This window comes from Geotrypetes seraphini, chromosome 19 (assembly GCF_902459505.1).
Source record: "Geotrypetes seraphini chromosome 19, aGeoSer1.1, whole genome shotgun sequence".
In the NCBI taxonomy this organism is placed as follows: domain Eukaryota; kingdom Metazoa; phylum Chordata; class Amphibia; order Gymnophiona; family Dermophiidae; genus Geotrypetes; species Geotrypetes seraphini.
In genome coordinates this window covers 19,682,015-19,701,722 of record NC_047102.1, presented here as the reverse complement: position 1 = coordinate 19,701,722, position 19,708 = coordinate 19,682,015, and the positions used below count along the sequence as shown (strand labels likewise).

The 19,708-nt window shown below is 40.1% G+C and overlaps 1 protein-coding gene and 1 long non-coding RNA gene across 7 annotated transcripts in view; one reads left to right on the top strand and one right to left on the bottom strand.

The window, feature by feature from the left end:
* LOC117352407 overlaps positions 1–19,708 on the top strand; it is a 139,164-nt gene that overhangs the window by 18,628 nt on the left and 100,828 nt on the right. The gene's annotated exons all lie outside the window — the stretch shown is intronic.
* TRIM66 (tripartite motif containing 66) overlaps positions 16,378–19,708 on the bottom strand; it is an 86,263-nt gene continuing 82,932 nt past the window's right edge. For 2 of the 3 annotated variants that reach the window (XM_033928900.1, XM_033928899.1), the window contains one exon: positions 16,379–17,772. In XM_033928900.1, coding sequence (XP_033784791.1) covers positions 17,518–17,772 — 255 coding nt within the window. In that variant the 3' untranslated portion in view covers positions 16,379–17,517. Of the gene's footprint in view, positions 17,773–19,708 lie in introns of all 3 variants that reach the window. The other variant, XM_033928901.1, reaches the window with a different exon arrangement.

Sequence of the window (19,708 nt, the reverse complement as noted above, 5' to 3'; positions counted from 1 at the left end):
TATTGTGGAATAGGATTGTACAGGTTAGTTGCCTAAATACTTCAGGAAGAGGTATGTTTTCAGGTGTTTCCTAAATTCCCCATAAGTAGTAGGCGTGAGCAATTGTTCCAGATCTTTGCCCCATGATGCCACTTGATGCGAGAGAAGATGTTGATGGTGTTTTTTAAATTTACATCCTTTAACCGGTGGGGAAACAAAATTCGAGTGTGAGCTTCTCTTATGTCTGTTGTTTGAGAAAGAGAAGAGGTCAGTTACATATTAGGGGCTAAACCGAATAGTGCATCCGAATTTAAACTTCACGCGTGCCTCCATCGGTAGCCAATGTAGAAGTCGGCAGGAAGGTGTTACATGATCGAACTTCTTCAACCCAAAAATTAGCTTGACTGCCGCATTTTGCACCAATTGTAATCGCCGCATATTCTTCTGGGAAATTGCCAGGTAGGCGATGTTGCAATAATCTAGTTGACTCAGGATAAGGGATTGTACTAGGATTCTAAACATCGAAATATGCTCTTAATGGACTGAAGCTTCCAGAGAGTAAAAAAACACCCTTAACAGCCAAGTGTTAATTTTACCTATTATTCTGTTGCACATGTGTTAATTTTGCCATTAGCGTGTGGCCATTAAAAAAAAAAACCAAACAAAAAAAACTTACTGCATGAACCCCTACCACCACTTATTTTGTAAGTGGTAAGGGCCCTGCGCCAACTCCATGCCAATTAGTGTGCAACAATACCCCACGCACTAATTGATTAGCATTGTCATGCCCACTTATCACTCCCAAACACGCCCCCTTCCCAGAAAATAAAAAATGTTTTTAGTGCAAGGTGTGCACTTACAATTTGGCAGATTTACCATGGGATACCAGTGCACACTCCACGTTAAGCCTTTTTAATGTGCAGTAAGTGTATGCTAGCACTCGCATAATATGATATGCCGCCTTATTAAAATTTAAAGCGGTTTTACATAATATAAAAACAAAGTATAATAAGAATGTATGTTAAAAACAAATTGCAAACAATGCTACAAACAATCAAACGCCGATTAACTCACCGATCAAGATGGAGAAGGGCAGAAATACAATTTGTATAAAGAGAAAGAGAGGAGAAGAGGGACCAAAACAAAAGGAAGGGGAACAAAATATAAATAGTCTAGAATAATGTAAAATAAGCTAAAATGATTTAAAAATGGCAAGGAACAGATTTCCATTACTGTCCTTAGAAGGACTATTATACACCGAATGTGTATTTAAAAAGAAAGGCCTTCAAGTTACTTTTAAATTTATCAAGGGATGTAATTTCTCTTATATAATTTGGTGCTGAATTCCAGATGGTAGGGGCTGTGACAGAAAAGATGCTAGTGCGCATAGTGTTAATGTATCTTAAAGAGGGGATGGATAGCAAGTTTTGATTAGAAGAACGTAATGTACGATGGGGGGTATGGGGGATAAGTAGCCTGCTAATAAAATCAGGTTGGCCGGAAGTTTTGGAAATTCGATGAGCTATGGGAAGCCAATGAGCATTGATCAAAAGAGGTGTGACATGATCTTATTTATGTGCTTTTGAAATAATTTTAATGGCAGTATTTTGAATAATTTGAAGACGTTTTATTTCTCTCTTAGTGATTCCTTTGTATAGTGCATTACTGTAATCTAAGCATGAAATAACGAGCGAATGAATAAGAATATTTAATGAAGGTTGATCTAATAGGGTGGCAAGAGATCTAAGCATTCGAAGACAGTAGAAACATTTCTTAACTACTGAGCTTATTTGTTCATGGAACGAGAGTTTTCCGTCAAAAGTGACACCGAGAAGTTTAATAGAGGTGACTATCTGAACAGAAACTGATTTTATTGTTATGGGGCAGGGCCTTCCCTCGACTGGGAAAATCATTACTTTGTTAGTTATTCTCCAATGTATAATTAAGAAGAACATAAGAAGTTGCCTCCGCTGAGGCACACCAGAGGTCCATCTCGCCCAGCGGTCCGCTCCCGCAGCGGCCCATTAGGCCCATTGCCTGAGTAGTGGTCCCTGACTATCTCTACTCCTATTCTTATAATTTACCTCTACTCCCTATCCCTCTACTCCTATCCCTATTCTGTAATTACATTTCTTATATTATATTTTAAGACTGTAAACCATTCTGAGCTTTTTTAGGTTTGACCTAATTTGACTCAGCCTACAAAAACTGCTGTGTTATGTTTTATGTCTCAAAGACTTTGGGTTAGAAAGGTGTGCTACAGCTTAGTGCACCCCTTTCGAATGCAAATCTATCATTGATTTTTTTTTTGCTCACCAATTCAGTAACCAAATTGTATGCAACTAGGCTAGACATGGGCAAACTATGGCCCGTAGGCCGTATCTGGCCCATTTAGTATTTTAATACGGCCCGCCAAGTGTAACACCTCACCAGCCTCTTTCCTTTCTCCTTCGGGGCCAGCGGCGCACAAGGCAGGCGTGAGGTTTTTGCGCTCCAGCCTGGGCCCACGCAGCAACCTGAATGGCTGCTGTCAGTTCTCGCAGGACTCACAGCAGTTCTCCCAGCACCCCTTTCCCTCTATCTTTTTGTTAACCCATGTTCTTCATGGAGGTCAGAAAAAAAGTTGCAGGTTCTGGCAGCGAAACAAGAAAAAGAAACAGGTATTAAATCCTCATAAATGCTGCCAAAGAACGGGCTAACCCTTCTAGGTCTCTTCAGAGTTGGTATTAAACCCCCGGCACTGTTCTTCTGCATCTGTGCAGAATGGCTAATTATTATTATGGATGTAGGATTTATTTGGATGCAACTCAGATCTCTTCCAGCAATAGCTCAAGGCAAGTTACATTCAAATACATTCTTCTTCAAATATGCTATGTTCAGGGATAGTGCCTTTGCAAAACCCTTTGGGTCTGTGCATTCACAAAATTGTGTGCTAAAGTCGCACTAACCTTGCACAGAATCTTGTTCACTTTCCCCTAGGTTAAAGGTTGTCCAAACTTGGATGCCAAAATTAGATGTGAATCCCAGATCCATGCACAAAGTAATGAGTTAATCAGCTCCAATGATTATTGGCAGTAATTAGGATTGCACGTGCTTCTAGCTGTGCACTATTCTATAGCGGGAAACCATCTTCATGTCATTCTTTAAGGAGAGAGGGAAGAATCAGAGTATGAATGGCCACAACCACTGACCCGCAAGCTTTGCTTTGAAGAATGCTGGTGTAGAAGGACCGAGGTTGAAATAGACACTAGAAAATGACATGGGATTATTTCCCGCGGTTATCTGCGGGGACGGGAACGGTGATGAATTTTGTCACCGTGTCATTCTCTAATCTGGAATATCTCACCTGGGTCTCTCTCTGGCTCCCCTGGTGGACACTAGGGAAATGGCATTGCTCCCTATTATCAGGAATAGGTTTAAAACCTATGTTTCTAGCTGTGGGTAGGGTTTCCCTATCACCCCATTCTGGGTCTGTGAGATCATCAAGCTGGTCTGACTGGTACTGTGAGTTGGCCTTGGAAATCCCATTTTTGGGCTTCTTGCCACCCTTTCTACCAGATTTAACAGGGATCACTGCAGGCATGGAGCCTGACTAGTCTCAAAGCGCACCTTCTGACCTTAAAGATCTGAGAGGTCGGTAGAGTTTCATCACTTGTGTCAAATACCAAGGAATCTTATAATGATTGACTAAAAATTAACACAAGAACTTTAAAAATAATGTGAAATTTGACTGGTAATCAATTAAGTTTTTTTTAACCATGGTGTAACATGTTCAAATCTGCTCCTACCGCATATCATATCTGTAACCTTGTGATTGTTAAAGAAAAGAGGTGAAAGATTGGTTATACAGATAAAAGGTATGTCTTTAGTTTCTTCTAGAAATCAAGGTGAGTGGTGGGTTGTCTTAGGTATGTTGGCAGTGTGTTCCAGATAAGAGTTCCTTGGTATTCAAAAGTAGCCTCAAACATTCTTCTTCTGCCGAACTTGTTGAAGTGATGGGAAGGATAATTTGAAATGTGATACTCATGAATTGAAGAAGGAGTGTGGGACTTTGATAATAGAAGTTAGTTCGTTCGAGTTTCTCCATGCATTGTTCTCAAAGCAATCTTGAATTGGATTTGCTTTTTCATCAGCAACCAGTGTAGTTGTTCTAATAGCGGACTTGCCCTCTCATACCGATTCATTCTGAAAATTAGGCTGGTGGCAGTAGTTGTAGTCTCTTGAGTTCTTTTTCTGTAATGCCACAATATAATGCGTTACAATAGTCCAGATATGGTATTAGCACAGATTGTGCTACTGTCCTGAAACTGTCCTAGGTTAGGACTGGTTTTATTAGAAACATAGAAACAAGATGGCAGATAAAGGCCAAATGGTCCATCCAGTCTGCCCATCTGCAGTAACTATTATCTCTTCCTCTCTCTAAGAGATCCCACCTGCCTATCCTAGGCTTTCTTGAATTCAGACACAGTCTGTGTCTCCGCAACCTCTTCCTGGAGACTGTTCCATGCATCTATCACCCTTTCTGTTTAAAAGTATTTCCTTAGATTACTCCTGAGCCTATCACCTCTTAATTTCATCTTATGCCCTCTCATTCCAGAGATTCCTTTCAAATGAGACTCGACTCATTTGCATTTACATCACCTAGGTCAGGGGTGCCCAAATGGTCGATCACGATCGACCAGTAGATCACAAAGGCAAAACGAGTTGATCACGTTGCCTTTGCGATCTTGTTCTTCCTGTCTCCCCAAGCTAGGCCAGGCATGTACAAGCGCTGGACCCACAAGCTTTCACCTCCAACGTCAATTCTGACGTCGGAGAGGAAGTTCTGGGCCAGCAAATCACTGCTTGGCTGACCTGGCACTTCCTCTCCGATGTCAGAATTGACGTGGGGGGGGGGAAGGCTTGTGAGCCTGCCGCTTGTATGTGCCAGGCCTGGCTTGGGGAAGCAGGGAGAAATCGGCATGGTGGCTTGGAGGAGTCAGGAAGCGAAAAAGAATCAGGGAAGTGGAAAAATTGGCGCGATGTTTTGGGAGGGCAGGGGGTGAGAGAAAGAAAGACAGAAATAAAGAGGGGGACAGGGGGAGAGAGAGAAAGAAAGATACAGAAAGAAAAGTAGGGGGGGGGCAGAAAGAAATATTGGATTTACAGTCAGAAGGAAGTGCAACCAGAGACTCATGAAATCACCAGACAAAAAGGTAGGAAAAATTATTTTATTTTCAATTTAGTGATCAAAATGTGTCCGTTTTGAGAATTTATATCTGCTGTCTATATTTTGCACTATGGCCCCCTTTTGCTAACCGCAATAGTAGTTTTTAGTGAAGGGAGCCTATGAGCGTCAGGAGCAGTGCAGGGCATTCAGTGCAGCTCCCTGTGCTAAAAACCGCTATTGCGGTTTAGTAAAAGGAGAGGGGATATATTTGTCTGTTTTTGTATAGTTGTTACTGATCTCTGACAAAACCCTGATTACAAATGATAATTAACATTTTCACTGTGTACAGTGTGCTTTGTGTTTTTTAAAATTTTATTGTTGGTAGATCATTTAAAAGTAGCTCGCAAGCCAAAAAAGTGTGGGCACCCCTGACCTGGGTATTTAAACTCTATCATATCTCCCCTCTCCTCCAAAGTATACAGACTGAGATCTTTAAGTCTGTCCCTATATGCCTTATGATGAAGACCATGCACCAGCCTTCCTCTAGACTGACTCTATCCTTTTTATATCTTTTTATATCCAGAAATGTCTCATCTTAAAGAATATTTTTACTAAAGGTGATATGTATGTTGAAGGTTAAGTTTGAATCTAGTGTGACTCCTAGTACTTTGGAGGAATTTTCCATCTTTAGTCTTTCATAAGAACTGCCATCTTCGGATCAAACCTTCGGTCCATCAAGTCCGGCAATCCGCACACAAGGAGGCCCAGCCAGGATAGTGGACAGTTCTAGTTCTGTGCTAGGTGGAGAGTTATGGTCTCCGACCCATAATATGCTTGTCTTTGATTTGTTTAGTTTGAGGAAGTTTCTCATCATCCATTCACTTAAGTCATCAATAGTGATCTAGGGTAATAGCGAAGGATTCTTTGGCTGTACAAAGAACAAAGATATCATCTGTGTAGAATAGAGTGTAGCCTTGGGTTGAGGGGCAGATTATTTCTCAAAGCTTTCAAATAGATGTTAAACAATGCAGGTGATAGTGGAGAGCCTTCCATTTCTTGTCATCCTTCCAAACTTCATATGTTCTATTTTTTAAGAATTAAGAGAACCACTGTAGTACCACATCATGTATTCCAAGTTCATTTAATTTGAGAAGTAAGAGGGAGTGGTCCACTGCATCAAATGCAGCCAGGATGTCAAATTGCAGCAGCATGGATTGCTTGCCTTTGCTGAGTTGATATCTTACATTAGATGTTAGTTCAAGTAATAGGGATTCAGTACTGTGCATTGACCTGAAGCCATGTTGTGATTTGTGGAATCCATCCACTTGATCTATGAATTGAGCTAGTTGCGCACTAACATAGAATTCTAGTAGTTTGGTAGGCCATAGGATCCCTACTACTGGCCTGAAATTTTCTACTTTAGTCAGGTCTAGGTTTGTAGCTTTGTGTATGGGTGTCAATACTATAGCTGATATTGTTTGGGGATAGTGTCCATTTTCTAAGCATGCATTTACTAGATTTGTCAACTAAAGCAGAAATTTAGGGGAGACATGAGTTAACAGGCTAGTTGGACATATAACTAAGTAACAATACTTCTTAGATATTCTCTTCAGACGATCTCTTATGGGTTGACTGGGTTGAATTTTGACCAGCATCTGTCAGCAGGAATCCCTTTGTTCTCATTGCTTTTGGCAGGGTATAGTCCTATATTTTCTTTTGGATCGTGTGTAAATAATTTCCTCACAGTTCTGATTTTTTCTTGAAAGTAATGTGCCAGATTGTCTGTGGTGGGTTGTTGTGAGGCTAGATCTCCTATTAATTCTTTGGTAGAGATCTGCAAGTTGAAGATGCTATAGAGACATTTGGAGGAGTTTTTAGATTAGGCAATTAGATTATCATAGTATGATTTTATTGCTTTGGTTACTGCTAGTTTGTATTGTTTTTGTTCTTTTCTCCAGATCCTCTCCTTACTCTTTCTTCATGGCATTTAGCTGCTCTGAGAACCTTGGGTTATTTTGCCATTTCAGTTTTCTGATTTTTATTGGTGCAATTCGATCTAGAACCATGCTTCCTAGATTTTGCCAGGCAGTAATGCCTTTGTCTGTCTTCACTCATTAGCTCTAGTTTTTCAGTAATTTCCTTCCAGAATTCCGCTGTGGGAATTTTACCACATTTTTAATGTATTTTTTATTTTGTTGTCTGTATTGTTGTTCCAGGTAGTTTTAAATAAAAGTTCAGGAAATGGTCATCTGACCAGATAAGTGGCTCCCACTCAATATGGTCAATCAACTTGTGATTTGGTCTATTTGTTTAGTATGAAATTAAATCTAGACTGTGTCCTCCTTTGTGAGGAGAGAGTGGGGAGTTCTAGTTGTTCCATTAAACTGTGGATTTAGGTCATCTTATATTTCTAAATGTAGGTATAGGTCTTCTATGACAGCCAGATTGGGTTTTTTTGTGGAATAGTGAGAGATCAGGTTACTGATTTTGTCTTCTACCATATTCCAGTTACCCGGTGGATCTATATACTAATAGTAGCTTTATGTCTTTCCTGCCTTGGTTTTTTTATGTTGCAGACCATATGTTCCAATCCATAGTCATTACAGCTATCTAGTTTATTTAAAGGAAGGAATGATTTGTATATTAAGAGGATGCCCCCCTCATCTTTTGTATTTTTCCAAGCGATTGGATTATTTCATACCTAGGTGGGCATGCATCAGCTAGCATCAGCTAGCATGGGGAGTCATCATCCTGTATCCACATCTCTACTATACATATTATTCTTGCTTGACAATTTGTTATCAGGTCTTGTTGCAGATTGAGCATGCATTCATATATTGGTACATAGTCTTCTACTGGTAATGATTCTGCAGTGTATACAATCTGTTTTAGGTTCCTACAATCTCTGCTGTTGTATTGGCAGGGTATTATGGGTTTTGTCTTCCTATTTTCTACAATTACATCTGAGGCTGCTAGTATTTCCATTCGTGACAGTATTTGGTCTAACAGGAGTGCTTGACTTGAGCAGAAGCTGTGTTTGGTTTTGAGTCAGTGTGCTCTATTGAAGATAATTTTATTGTTTGTTGGAATGGCACGAGTCGGACTGTAGTTATAGTGCAGCGGTCTCAAACTCAAACCCTTTGCAGGGCCACATTTTGGATTTGTAGGTACTTTAGAGTGCTGCAGAAAATATAGTTAATGTCTTATTAAATAAATGACAATTTTGCATGAGGTATGTACCTACAAATCCAAAATGTGGATTATCTAAACTCTGCAATTAAGGAAATATTTATAAACTATAACCGTTATAGTTTATAAATCTTTCCTTAATTGCTTCTGATAATTTCAGCTATACATAGCTGAAAGCAGTGCAACATGCAGAAAGTGAAAAACTATCAAAGTATCAACTGCAAGAGACAAGATTTTGGACCAACTATTTTGAGGCCCTCAGTATTATAAAGAATGATTCTTTATGGAAAACTTGTGCCTTAAGTGTCTGGCAGTCGCGTCCACAACCGCCTTCAGCTCTCACCTCCTCTAGCACCGGACACTTGCACAAGCTGCACTGCCTCCAATAGTTACTTTATGTTCTGGAACGTTGTCCGCCTCACTGCTGTAACTTCACGCAAGCGCTTTCCTGCGTTTGTACGCGCTTGTGAGGTGGAGTGGAGAGGACAATTGCGTAGATGTAGGAAAGCGCTTGTGTGAGATTACAGCAGTGAGGCGGGCAACATTCCAGAACATGACCGCCGGATGCTTAAGGCACATGTTTTCCATAAAGAATCATTCTTTATAATACCAAGGGCCTCTAAGTAGTACCTGCTGGGTCATGAGTTTGAGACTACTGTTATGGTGGTAAGCTCCATTAGTTTGTCCTACTTTAATTAAGATTAAGCCTATTAGTCTCAGGCTTGTTATCTTGCCCAATTCATCTTGAATCTTATTCTGTGGGCTATAATTGTAGGATTAAAGGCTTTAAGTGAATATAATCCTGGCAACCATCACTAGTAAACACTACACCTATAAGATAAAGACTTTAGATTGGCATTCGTCCGATAACACTTCTAGGGCAACAAAAATAATAAAAGATTTGTGATGACTTCCCTATGGCTCTTCAGCTTGGAGAAGAGATGGCTTAGGTGTGATATGATAGAGGTCTATAAATACTGAGTGGAGTAGAAAGGGAATATGTGAATCGCTTGTTCACTCTTTCAAAAAAATACTAATACTAGGGGCCTGTTTTACAAAGCTGCATTAGTGGCTGCTGCGCGGTAATGGTCCTAAAGCCCATAGAGATTTAAAGGGCTTTAGGGCTGTTGCCGCGTGGCTTTGTAAAACAGGCTGTAGGTGGCATGCGATGAAGCTACTAACTAGTAGATTTAAAACAAACTGGAGAAATGTTTCTTAAACTCTGAATTTGTTGCTAGAGAATGTGGTGAAATCAGTTAGAATAGTAGGGTTTAAAAAAAAGTTTGGATAATTTCCTATAAGAGAAGTCCATAGGCCATTATTGAGATGGCATGGGGAAAATCCACTGCTTATTCCTAGGATAAGCAACATAAAATCTGTTTTACTACTTGGGATCCAGCTAGATACTTGAGACCTGGGTTGGCCACTGTTGGAAACAAGATACTGGGCATGATGGACCTTCCCTCTGTCCCAGTATGGCAGTTCTTATATTCTAAAGACTATAATTTTAAGATAAGTTCTTTATCAAATCAAATAAAATATTCAAAATTATGCATCTACAGCCACTGCAAATTTTTTTTTAATGTATATACTAGTTCTGCCTGATTCGCCAATTCGAATCGATTTATTTTCCAAAAAAAAAAATAAAATCAGACTCACCGATTCGGTGACCAACCTCCCTCCAGTGAGACCTGATATACCTCTGGGACTCCTAAAGCAGCAGCAGTGGTGATGGACAGCTAGCAGAGGCACAACTCCGAACAAGCTGCTTGTGGCCTGCCCCTCCGGTGCCTTCCCTCTGCTGCATCACTGATGATGGGGCAGAGGGAAGCCCTGGCGGGGCAGGCCTTGAGCAGCCTGTTCACAGCGCTGCTTCTGTCAGCCAGCCACCACCGCTGTTGTTGCTGCTGCTGCTGCTGCTTTATGAGGCCCAGAGGTATGCATGAAAGGGGAGGGGGGTGTTGGATTGGAAGTATTGCCAGGAGGATGAGAGGGATGAAAGGGGGGCGAGAGAGGAGAAAGGAAGAATTGTTGAACATGGGATGAAGGAGAGGAAGAGAGAGATGCAATAGAGGTAGAGGTGGAGGGGAGGGAAACATGCATGGAAAAGAGAGAAGATGAGATGTTGGACATAGGGTGGAGGGCAGGGAGAGATGGTGCATGGGGATAAAGAAAAAAATGTTTTATTTGATAATGGAAGGGAGAGATGCTGCATGGAGGGGAATAGAGAGGTTTAATCCTTGGCAAAAGGCTGGGAGAGAGCAAGCGAGATGGTAAACAGTGGGGAAAGAAACAGAAATGTGGAAGATGAATGGTAAGCACAGAGAAAGAAGAAAATGTCAAAAGGGCAGAAGACCCTGATGAGCAAGTTAATAGAAGACAAACAGAAACCAGAGCCCTGAGACCAACATGATTTGAATAATAAAATGATGAGACGACAAAGGGTAGAAAAAATAATTTTATTTTCTATTTTGTGATTACAATATGTATCCTTCCAGAGCTGGTGTTAGACAGCAAGTGTGAGCTAGGACCAAAAAGAGAGAAGAAAAGTCTTTTTTGTTTACACTACAGCATCGGCTGGGGTTGGAGAGGGCAAAGAAGGGTGGGGTGGATGAAGAGGCTACAAAATAAACCTGCCAGGGTGTTTGAGAAACACACCTGATTGGGCAGGAAAAGCAAATTAAATCGAATCGAAAAGTCGATTCAATAGGCCAAATCAAAACATTTTTCCCTGAATTGCAGCACAAGTACATACATAGTCAGTGCTGATAAATGAAGTTTATTTTCATATAAATTTAGCTGACATGAAAAAAATTTGAATTGTCTATGTTTGGGGTTTTGGGGGGGGGTTGTTTGTTTGTTGGTTTTACAACATACAGTATCTGAGCTGTAATGCCAAAATCTATTTTGTTTGTATGAAAGACCTAGAAAATAGTTCATTTATTTTATACCAGTAATAATTTTTTCAGTTTAATTATATCTGGTTAAACTGAAGTTACCATAATTATGACATTCTTGTAGCCTGTAGTTTCTGATGGTATCACCTCCTAAATCAAACATCCTTTAACTTGTAATTTGAAAGAAGCAAAAGCAAACAAATAGATTTGCTGCATAGATCTACAAAGGTTTTATGCATATACTGAACCATGTCACTATTGAACATAAGAATAGCCTTACTGGGTCAGACCAAATGGTCCATCAAGGCTAGTAGCCCATTCTCATGGCCAATCCAGGTCACTAGTACCTGACCAAAAGCTAAGGTGTAGCAATATTCCATGCTACCAATCCAGGGCAAGCAGTGGCTTCCCCCGTGTCTTTTTCAATAACAGACTATGGACTTTTACTCCAGGAAATAGTCTAAACCCTTCTTAAAACCAGCTACACTATCTGCTCTTACCACAACCTCTGGCAACGCATTTCAGAGCTTAACTATTCTCCGAGTAAAAAAAATTTCCTCCTATTGGTTTTAAAAGTATTTCCCTGTACCTTCATCGAGTGTCCCCTAGTCTGTAATTTTTGACTGAGTGAAAAATTGATCCACTTGTACCTGTTCTACTCCAGTCATGATTTTGACTTTTTTTGTAAAACTAAATTTAGGATCCAGCAGGAATTTATAAAAACGCTACACCAGTAATGATATGAGGTACCTCCCTCCTGATGATGAGACTTGAAAAATTGGTCATAGGGATAAGTAGCTAAACTTCAATTTTGCCAATTTGGGGATTTTTTGATCTAGGGCATCAAGACATCAGTATTTACCTATTGGTACGTAGATATGCGAAAAGCCAATGCATTTCATTGATTTTTGCATGTGATTGGATAGGCTATCCCCATTGGCCACACAAACAACTCGGCCATTCACCTCACTTGTCCATAATACCATCTGAATAATGCTGGCATTTTCATAGCAGTGCAACACAATGAGAATGTCTTGACTTTATGGAACAAATAGTAATGGTGTTGTGGCATGAAGTTTGAGTATGTTTTCCATATGCTCAAAACATCTGTAAGGACAATATTCAAAAGGATTTAGGCAGTGACCTTCAGAGTTTACTACTGGTACAGTCCTATCATTTCTAGAGCGCTACCAGACATACGTAGCTCTGTATAGAGTCACAAAGGAGACAGCCCATGCTCGAATGAGTTTACAATCTAAACCAGGGGTGTCTAACCTTTTGGCTTCCTTGGGCCGCATTGGCCGAAAAAAATGTTTCTGGGGCCGCGCAAACGCTGCAGCAAGACAGAGGAGGGAGCCGTCAAGACGGTAAACACCCGAGAGCAGCAGAGGAAAACACTGCATCGCCCTTGACCAGGGCCGCACAAAATACTTCACCGGGCCACAGGTCGGACACTCCTGATCTAAACAATCAAGCCAGACAAACAGGATGCCAGGGTAGAGATTACAGTTAGAGGGGAAGGTTAAACGATATAATTCATTGTTTCCAAAGTGTGAGATTGGCCAGAACATATTGGCCAGAACTTTTGGCCAGAATCAAAATTTATTCAGCTAGCACCGATGCATCAGTTTTGCACAGCTAGCTTGTCCTGTCCTATCAAACTGAAAACTCATCTGTTTGAGTTTATGACCACATAATCAGCCGTAAATAGACAGGCAAATTTATCTACATCGCTTTTTGCAGTGCCTATTGATCCCTGTTGGCCTGTGATTGAAAACAGTTTAACTGGGCAGACCACAGCAGAACTGTATGGTATTAGAGTCGAGGCATTCTGGAAGTGGTTCCGGAAATTATGATTTTATATATTTAAATCTTTTTATTATAAGTAACAGAACACAGGATCAACCAATCCATCAAGCAAGGTGTCAAGTCATCACCATCCCAACCCAAACATACCAACCCCCCAACCACCCACCCGCCCCCTCCCTCCCATGGGAACATCCGTAAAAATTATGATTTTATTTTGTTTGTTGTGATTTTATTGTACCCTACGCAGAATGGTTGGATGCTGCGGGTAATATATTTTTAAAAAATAAAAATTGCCAGCATTTAGTGCTGATGCCCACAATTGTAAACAGTCAAGTAAAACTACTTAAATAGCAGTCCTAACTTTGCCTGGTTAGTTATGTGGGTATGCCACTAAATATCAGCTGTAATATTTAGGTCTAACTTTGCCAGGAGCAGTCACTGCTAGCCAAATATGACGTTAGATTTAAGAAGCACTGGCTACAGAAGAGAGTGTAACAATAGTCTAGGGCAGAGATAGGCAATTCCGGTGCTCAAGAGCCGGAGCCAGGTCAGGTTTTCAGGATATCCACAATGAATATGTATGAGATGGCACTGCCTCCTTGAGATGCAAATCCATCTCATGCATATTTATTGTGGATATCCTGAAAACCTGACCTGGCTCTGGCTCTCGAGGACCAGAATTGCCTACTCCTGCTCTAGGGAGCATGAGAAACTATGTGGATTAAAGCTCTCTGGCAAACAAGCTTCAACAAGATAGATCTTTCTCTTTTAAATTCCTCCCCCCCCTTTTTTTTTTTTTAACGAATCCACATTAGGCTTTTTTTTGTTTTAAATCGCTGGCTACGGCAGTATTAGCTCCGTTGCTCATAGAATTCTTATGAGTATCAGAGCTAATAATACCACAGCCAGTGTTAAAAAGCCTAACATGGCTTCATAAAAAAAGGGAGGGGGGTTATTAGTATTTTACACCCCACTGATCTATATGGAGCAATATGGCTCAGATTTGTCCAAGTCAAAATAGGATTCTTTGCCAGCTGCAATTGGTTTCAAAAACTCAAATCCAGGATTGTTATTGGGTAAGGCCCCATTGTAAGTTCAAACTGCTTCAGTTGCTGTATGAAGAAAGGCAAAAAACAAAAGGAACTGACACCAAAATATCCACAAAGACGAAAATCCAGAGAAAACAAAAAAACTCTGTGGCGTGACGATGTTCCTAAATGGACTTTATTTGAAAGTGTCAAAGTTCCAAAGGTACACTAAAATCATCCACATAAAATAATTCCATCCACATAAAAATAAATCATCCACATAAGAGCCTTAAAGGACCTAGTCCGCTAGGGATACAGGACCCAACACGGTCCGCATTTCGACAAAAAGTCTTCTTCAGGGGTCCCTGAGGGTCCTATAAAGGTGAGTATGTGGGAAACAATTGTGTGGTGAGGCTTTCCATTGCAAATGCAAGCAGTGTCTCACTTCCAGCTCACCATAAGAACATAAGAAGTACCATCTCCAGAACAGACCCTAGGTCCATCAAGTCCGGCGATCTGCACACGCGGAGGCCCCGCCAGGTGTACCCTGGCATAGTATTAGTCCCTATATCACTCTAAGCTTCTTATAAGAGATGCACATCTAGCTTACCCTTACCTATGTCACCTTAAGCCACTCATAAGAAGGTGTACATCCAACTTACCCTTAAACCCTAGAATGGTGGATTCTGCAATTACCTCTTCTGGGAGAGCATTCCAGGTTTCCACCACTCATTGCGTGAAGCAGAACTTCCTGATATTTGTCCTGAACCTGTCCCCCACGTACTCACCTTTATAGGACCCCCAGAGACCCCTGAAGAAGACTTTTTGTCAAAACACGGACCGTGTTGGGTCCTGTATCCATAGCGGACTAGCCTTTAAGGCTCTTATGTGGATGATTTATTTTTATGTGGATGGAATTATTTTATGTGGATGATTTCAGTGTACCTTTGGACTTTGACACTTTCATATGAAGAAAAGTACCTTCCTGGCTCCAATAGCCCTTATGTAACATCCCCTCTATGTTCTTCTCATTGTGGTCCAATGAAAGATGTAATAACTGGCAGAGAGTTTATAAAAACTAAAACAAAACTAAAACTAAAACAAAAACTAAAACAAAACTAAAACAAAAACTAAAAACAGTTATACTGAATGCTTTCACTACATAAAAATTCAAACAAGCTTATTGTATAAATATTAAATCCTCATAGTAAATTCAAGTTACACAAAGAGCAGCCTTTTTAACAGTCGCAAAGGGGGAATTCTATAAGGTGCCTAAATTGTAAATTAGCTTTAATAAGCTCATAATTGGAAAAAAAAAACTGGATAAGTGCCTGTCTTGATTCTGGAAAAGATAGGTGCCTGAATATAAAACAGGAGAACCAAATTCACAAACTCAAAGACGTGAAGCTAGGAGTGGAAATGTCCTATAAAAATGGTGGACTCAATTTATTTCTAAAATGTCCTTTTATTTATCCAAAAACTCAATGACTCGACATGTACATGTTTCGGCCAAACTGACCTGCTTCTGGACTCTTGTGAGTCTTCAACAAAATATATCCACTGATGTGCTGGAGACCAGGTCGCTGTTATACGACTGAGTAATCAAATAAGATGATGAGTCACTGGAGCCAAAATAGTCCTAAGCCTGGCAACCTGGCATCAAGTACATTAGTGCAGTGGTTCCCAACCCTGTCCTAGAGGACCAACAGCCAGTCATGTATAACGAATATACATAAGAGAGATTTGTATTTAATGGGAGGTGACATGCATGCAAATCTGCCCCAGGCATATTCATTAGAGCTATCCTGAAAACCTGACTGGCAGGTGGGAACCACTGCATTAGTGGATATATTTCGTTGAAGACTCACAAGACTCCCGAGGCAGGTCAGTTTGGCCGAAACATGTCAAGTCATTGAGTTTTTGGATAAATAAAAGGACATTTTAGAAATAAATTGAGTCCACCATTTTTATAGGACATTTCCAATCCTTGCTTCACAAAGTAGGCATATTTAGGGGCAGAGAAGGACTTGGGCACCACAGTAGGTGCAATTCTCTAAAGGACTTCGATACCTGCATTATAGGCCAGCGTTTTGAAAGGCCCCTTTTACGAAATGGCGCTAGAGGATTTTAGCAAGGTCAATGCTTCGACGCTCATAGAATTCCTTAGAGCAGGGGTGTCCAATGTCGGTCCTCGAGGGCCGCAATCCAGTCGGGTTTTCAGGATTTCCCCAATGAATATGCATTGAAAGCAGTGCATGCAAATAGATCTCATGCATATTCATTGGGGAAATCCTGAAAACCCGACTGGACTGCGGCCCTTGAGGACCGACATTGGACACCCCTGCCTTAGAGCATCCGAGCATTTACCTCAGTGGCCCACGCTAAAAACCTCTCCACCATTTAGCAAAACACAGCATAAATGAAGAATAAAGTTATTATTCTTATTAAATTAGGTGTGATTCTGTAATAGGTGCCTAAGAGTGATTGTCAAGAGAGAGGTGCCTTTATTATAGCCTCCTATCTTGTTAGAAGCCATTTACAGAATTTCCCCCACAGTGTCTTGCGTTATTTACTTCAAGGTAAATTATACAGCCTACTAAAATATTAGTCGGTATACTTGCTTTAATATTCTGAACTATGCCGCTGAATTGCTGGAAGAGAGAAGAGAATGGTTTAGACCTGGTAAGTATCACAAATCGTATCATGTTAGTAACAGCTGAAGGTTTGGAGGCATACTCCAGGTTTCTACCCTAAAATCTATGATGTGAACCAGACCACGTCAGTGTGCCTAGGGATGGAAACTTAGAATTTTGTGTTTATTCTACAAATGCTTCTTTGGATACTACTTTTATTCTAACAGAGGCATGGTTATGTCTTAGGGTATGTATAGTTTTTATTAAGGTTAGGGCTCGATGTCGGTGATTTGGCGACATCTTCAGATCACATTATCATACAGCTATAGGATATCACAATGGTACCATTTAAAATAAATGTAGACTTTTGTGACAAATGTTGGGCATCTAAGTACCAAAAAGAACATAATTTCTGAAATTATTTTTTGACCGATATTGATTTGGGGTGATTCTCAGTTCCCACTAGCTTTTCTTTCCATGGCTTTTTGTAGTCCAGCAAATAGCTGTGCAATATTGGCCATTAATTGCACATGAAGACACCACACCTCACAATACTCAGTAATAGTGCATGTTTTATGGTCCAGGTGATGAGCAGGAAGCAACCTCTTGCTTATAGTAAATTTTCAACCGTGCAAATAAATGTTCAGAATGTTGTTCCACAGAGCAACAGGTACACAGAAAACTTGCAGTCCACCATACCATCAATCATCAGAAACAGGTAGGTGATGTGTTCAAGCTTAACACAGCTTCCATTGTTTTCCCCCTGCCTTTCAAGTCCTGGATTTTTTTTTCTTGATTTGTGAGATCATATGAAGTTCCAATATGAAACTCAATTAGCAGAGATCAGATTCTTTAGCTTTGTAGTTTACAGTATGACGGCGTCTTCTCTTGGGCTGAGTACACTCATGACCATATGAAGGCCAGTGAAAGCCTTTAGCAAGCTGTTGGCTATTCTCACTGCCGATTTCCTCAGAATCAGACTCCTCCTGCTGAGGCAAAGGGAATGTCTTGTCTGGATAAATCTCTTTCAATCTGTCTTCAAAGAACATCTGTAAACTTCTTCCAGCTTCAGCAACCTCCGAGTCTGGCTGTAAAAGGGGGAAAAAATACACTGATAAGAATTGTCATACTGGGACAGACCAAAGTTCCATCAAGCCAAGTATCCTGTTTCCAACAGTGGACAACCTAGGTCCAAAGTACCTGGCTAGATCCCAAGTAGTAGAACAGATTTTATGCTGCTTATCCTAGCAATACACAGTGGATTTCCCCAAGCCATGTCAATAATGGCCTAATGAACTTCTCTTTAAAAAAAAAAAAAAAATTATCAAAACCTTTTTATTGGAATTTATTAATAATTGATGCATATTGAAGTTTTTTTTTTTGATGCTGAATTATTGTATTTGATGATATTTGTATCAGTAAAAACTGTTTGAATCTAAACCATGCTAAGCTAACCGGCAACGAATTCCAGAGTTTAATTTCACTGTGGAAACCCCCCACCCACCACCACTGTATTTAACCTGGTAGCTAATGGGAAGTTTTCAGTCCAGTAAAAGCAGTTTTCTTTCTATTTTATCCAATCACTCTCTCATGGACATCCATTGCCAAGTGTTTATGTTAGTTATATAACATATAGGTGGCTAGAAGGTATGTCTTCCACCAGACTAGAAATTCTACACTTATTATTACTAGTGTTATTACTATTAGTTTTAGGTAGCTATGTGCAAGGTATTTTCCATTAAACATTAGTCACCTTGGGATCCTTTTGATAAACTACAGTAAAAAGTAGCCTTAGCGCACCCTGCACATTAAGGCCATTTTTACTGCAGCAGTAAAATAGCCATTTTTCTATTTTTGGAATTGACGGCCATGTGCTAGTGATGCCATTAGCACACAATCATTAATAGAAATTAGTGTATGAACACTTACTGCCACCCATTTTGTAGACAGTAAGGTCAGGTTCTATAAAAGATGCCTAGATCAGCAATAACCATCATTGAAAAAACATTGAATAATAGGACCAATTCTGAACGCATACCCAATAGATTTATTATCACGGTTGCAACTATAGCACTGACACAGAATTACTTCAGCTTCTTAGGACAATTCTTTTTACAAATCAAAGGGACAGCCATGGGAGCATCTATGGCTCCCGATATAGCAAATGTAGCAAATTTTGAAGATAAATTTCTTACTGATCATGAATATCAAAATGAAGTAAGACTCTACAAGAGGTATATAGACGACATTTTTATCCTATGGAAAGGCAGCACGTCTAAACTTAATACTTTCTTGCAATGGATGAATACATGTGATCCAAATCTGAAGTTTAAAATGGAATACCATGAAGATCACATTCCTTTTTTGGATATAATGATCTCAAAAACTCGCTATGGATTCCATACTACCATTTACAAAAAACCGACAGATAAAAACAATTATCTACACTATACGAGTTTTCATCAGCACGCACTGAGAAAGAATCTTCCATACAGTCAATTTTTAAGACTCAAAAGGTTGTGCACAACACAAAATGAATTTGAACGACAAGCTCCCTCTATGGCTCAAAGATTTATTCAAAGAGGGTATCCCACCACAGAAATTGTACAATGCTATCAACGATCACTTTGCCAACATCGAGAAAATTTATTACAAACAGGAAATAAGAAACGCAAAGCACCAGACTTCACCTGTGTCCTGAAACATTCGCATCTCTCAGGGAAGGTCCAGCATATCATCAAATCACATTGGCACATTTTGGAGCTACATCCATGTTTCAATGGTAAGAAGCCTTTGATTGCTCTCTCACGTAACACCAATTTAAGAGATCGACTTGTACCCTCTGCACTTCCTACAGAGAATATGACTCAACATGCTCACACTGGACATCAACCATGCAAGAAATGCTCAGTTTGTAAGCATTCTATGCAAGTTAATATCTTCAAACATCCACGGACTGGAAAAACATATCAGCTAAACTTTAGTAGTAACTGTAATACTGAATGTGTTATTTATATCATCAAA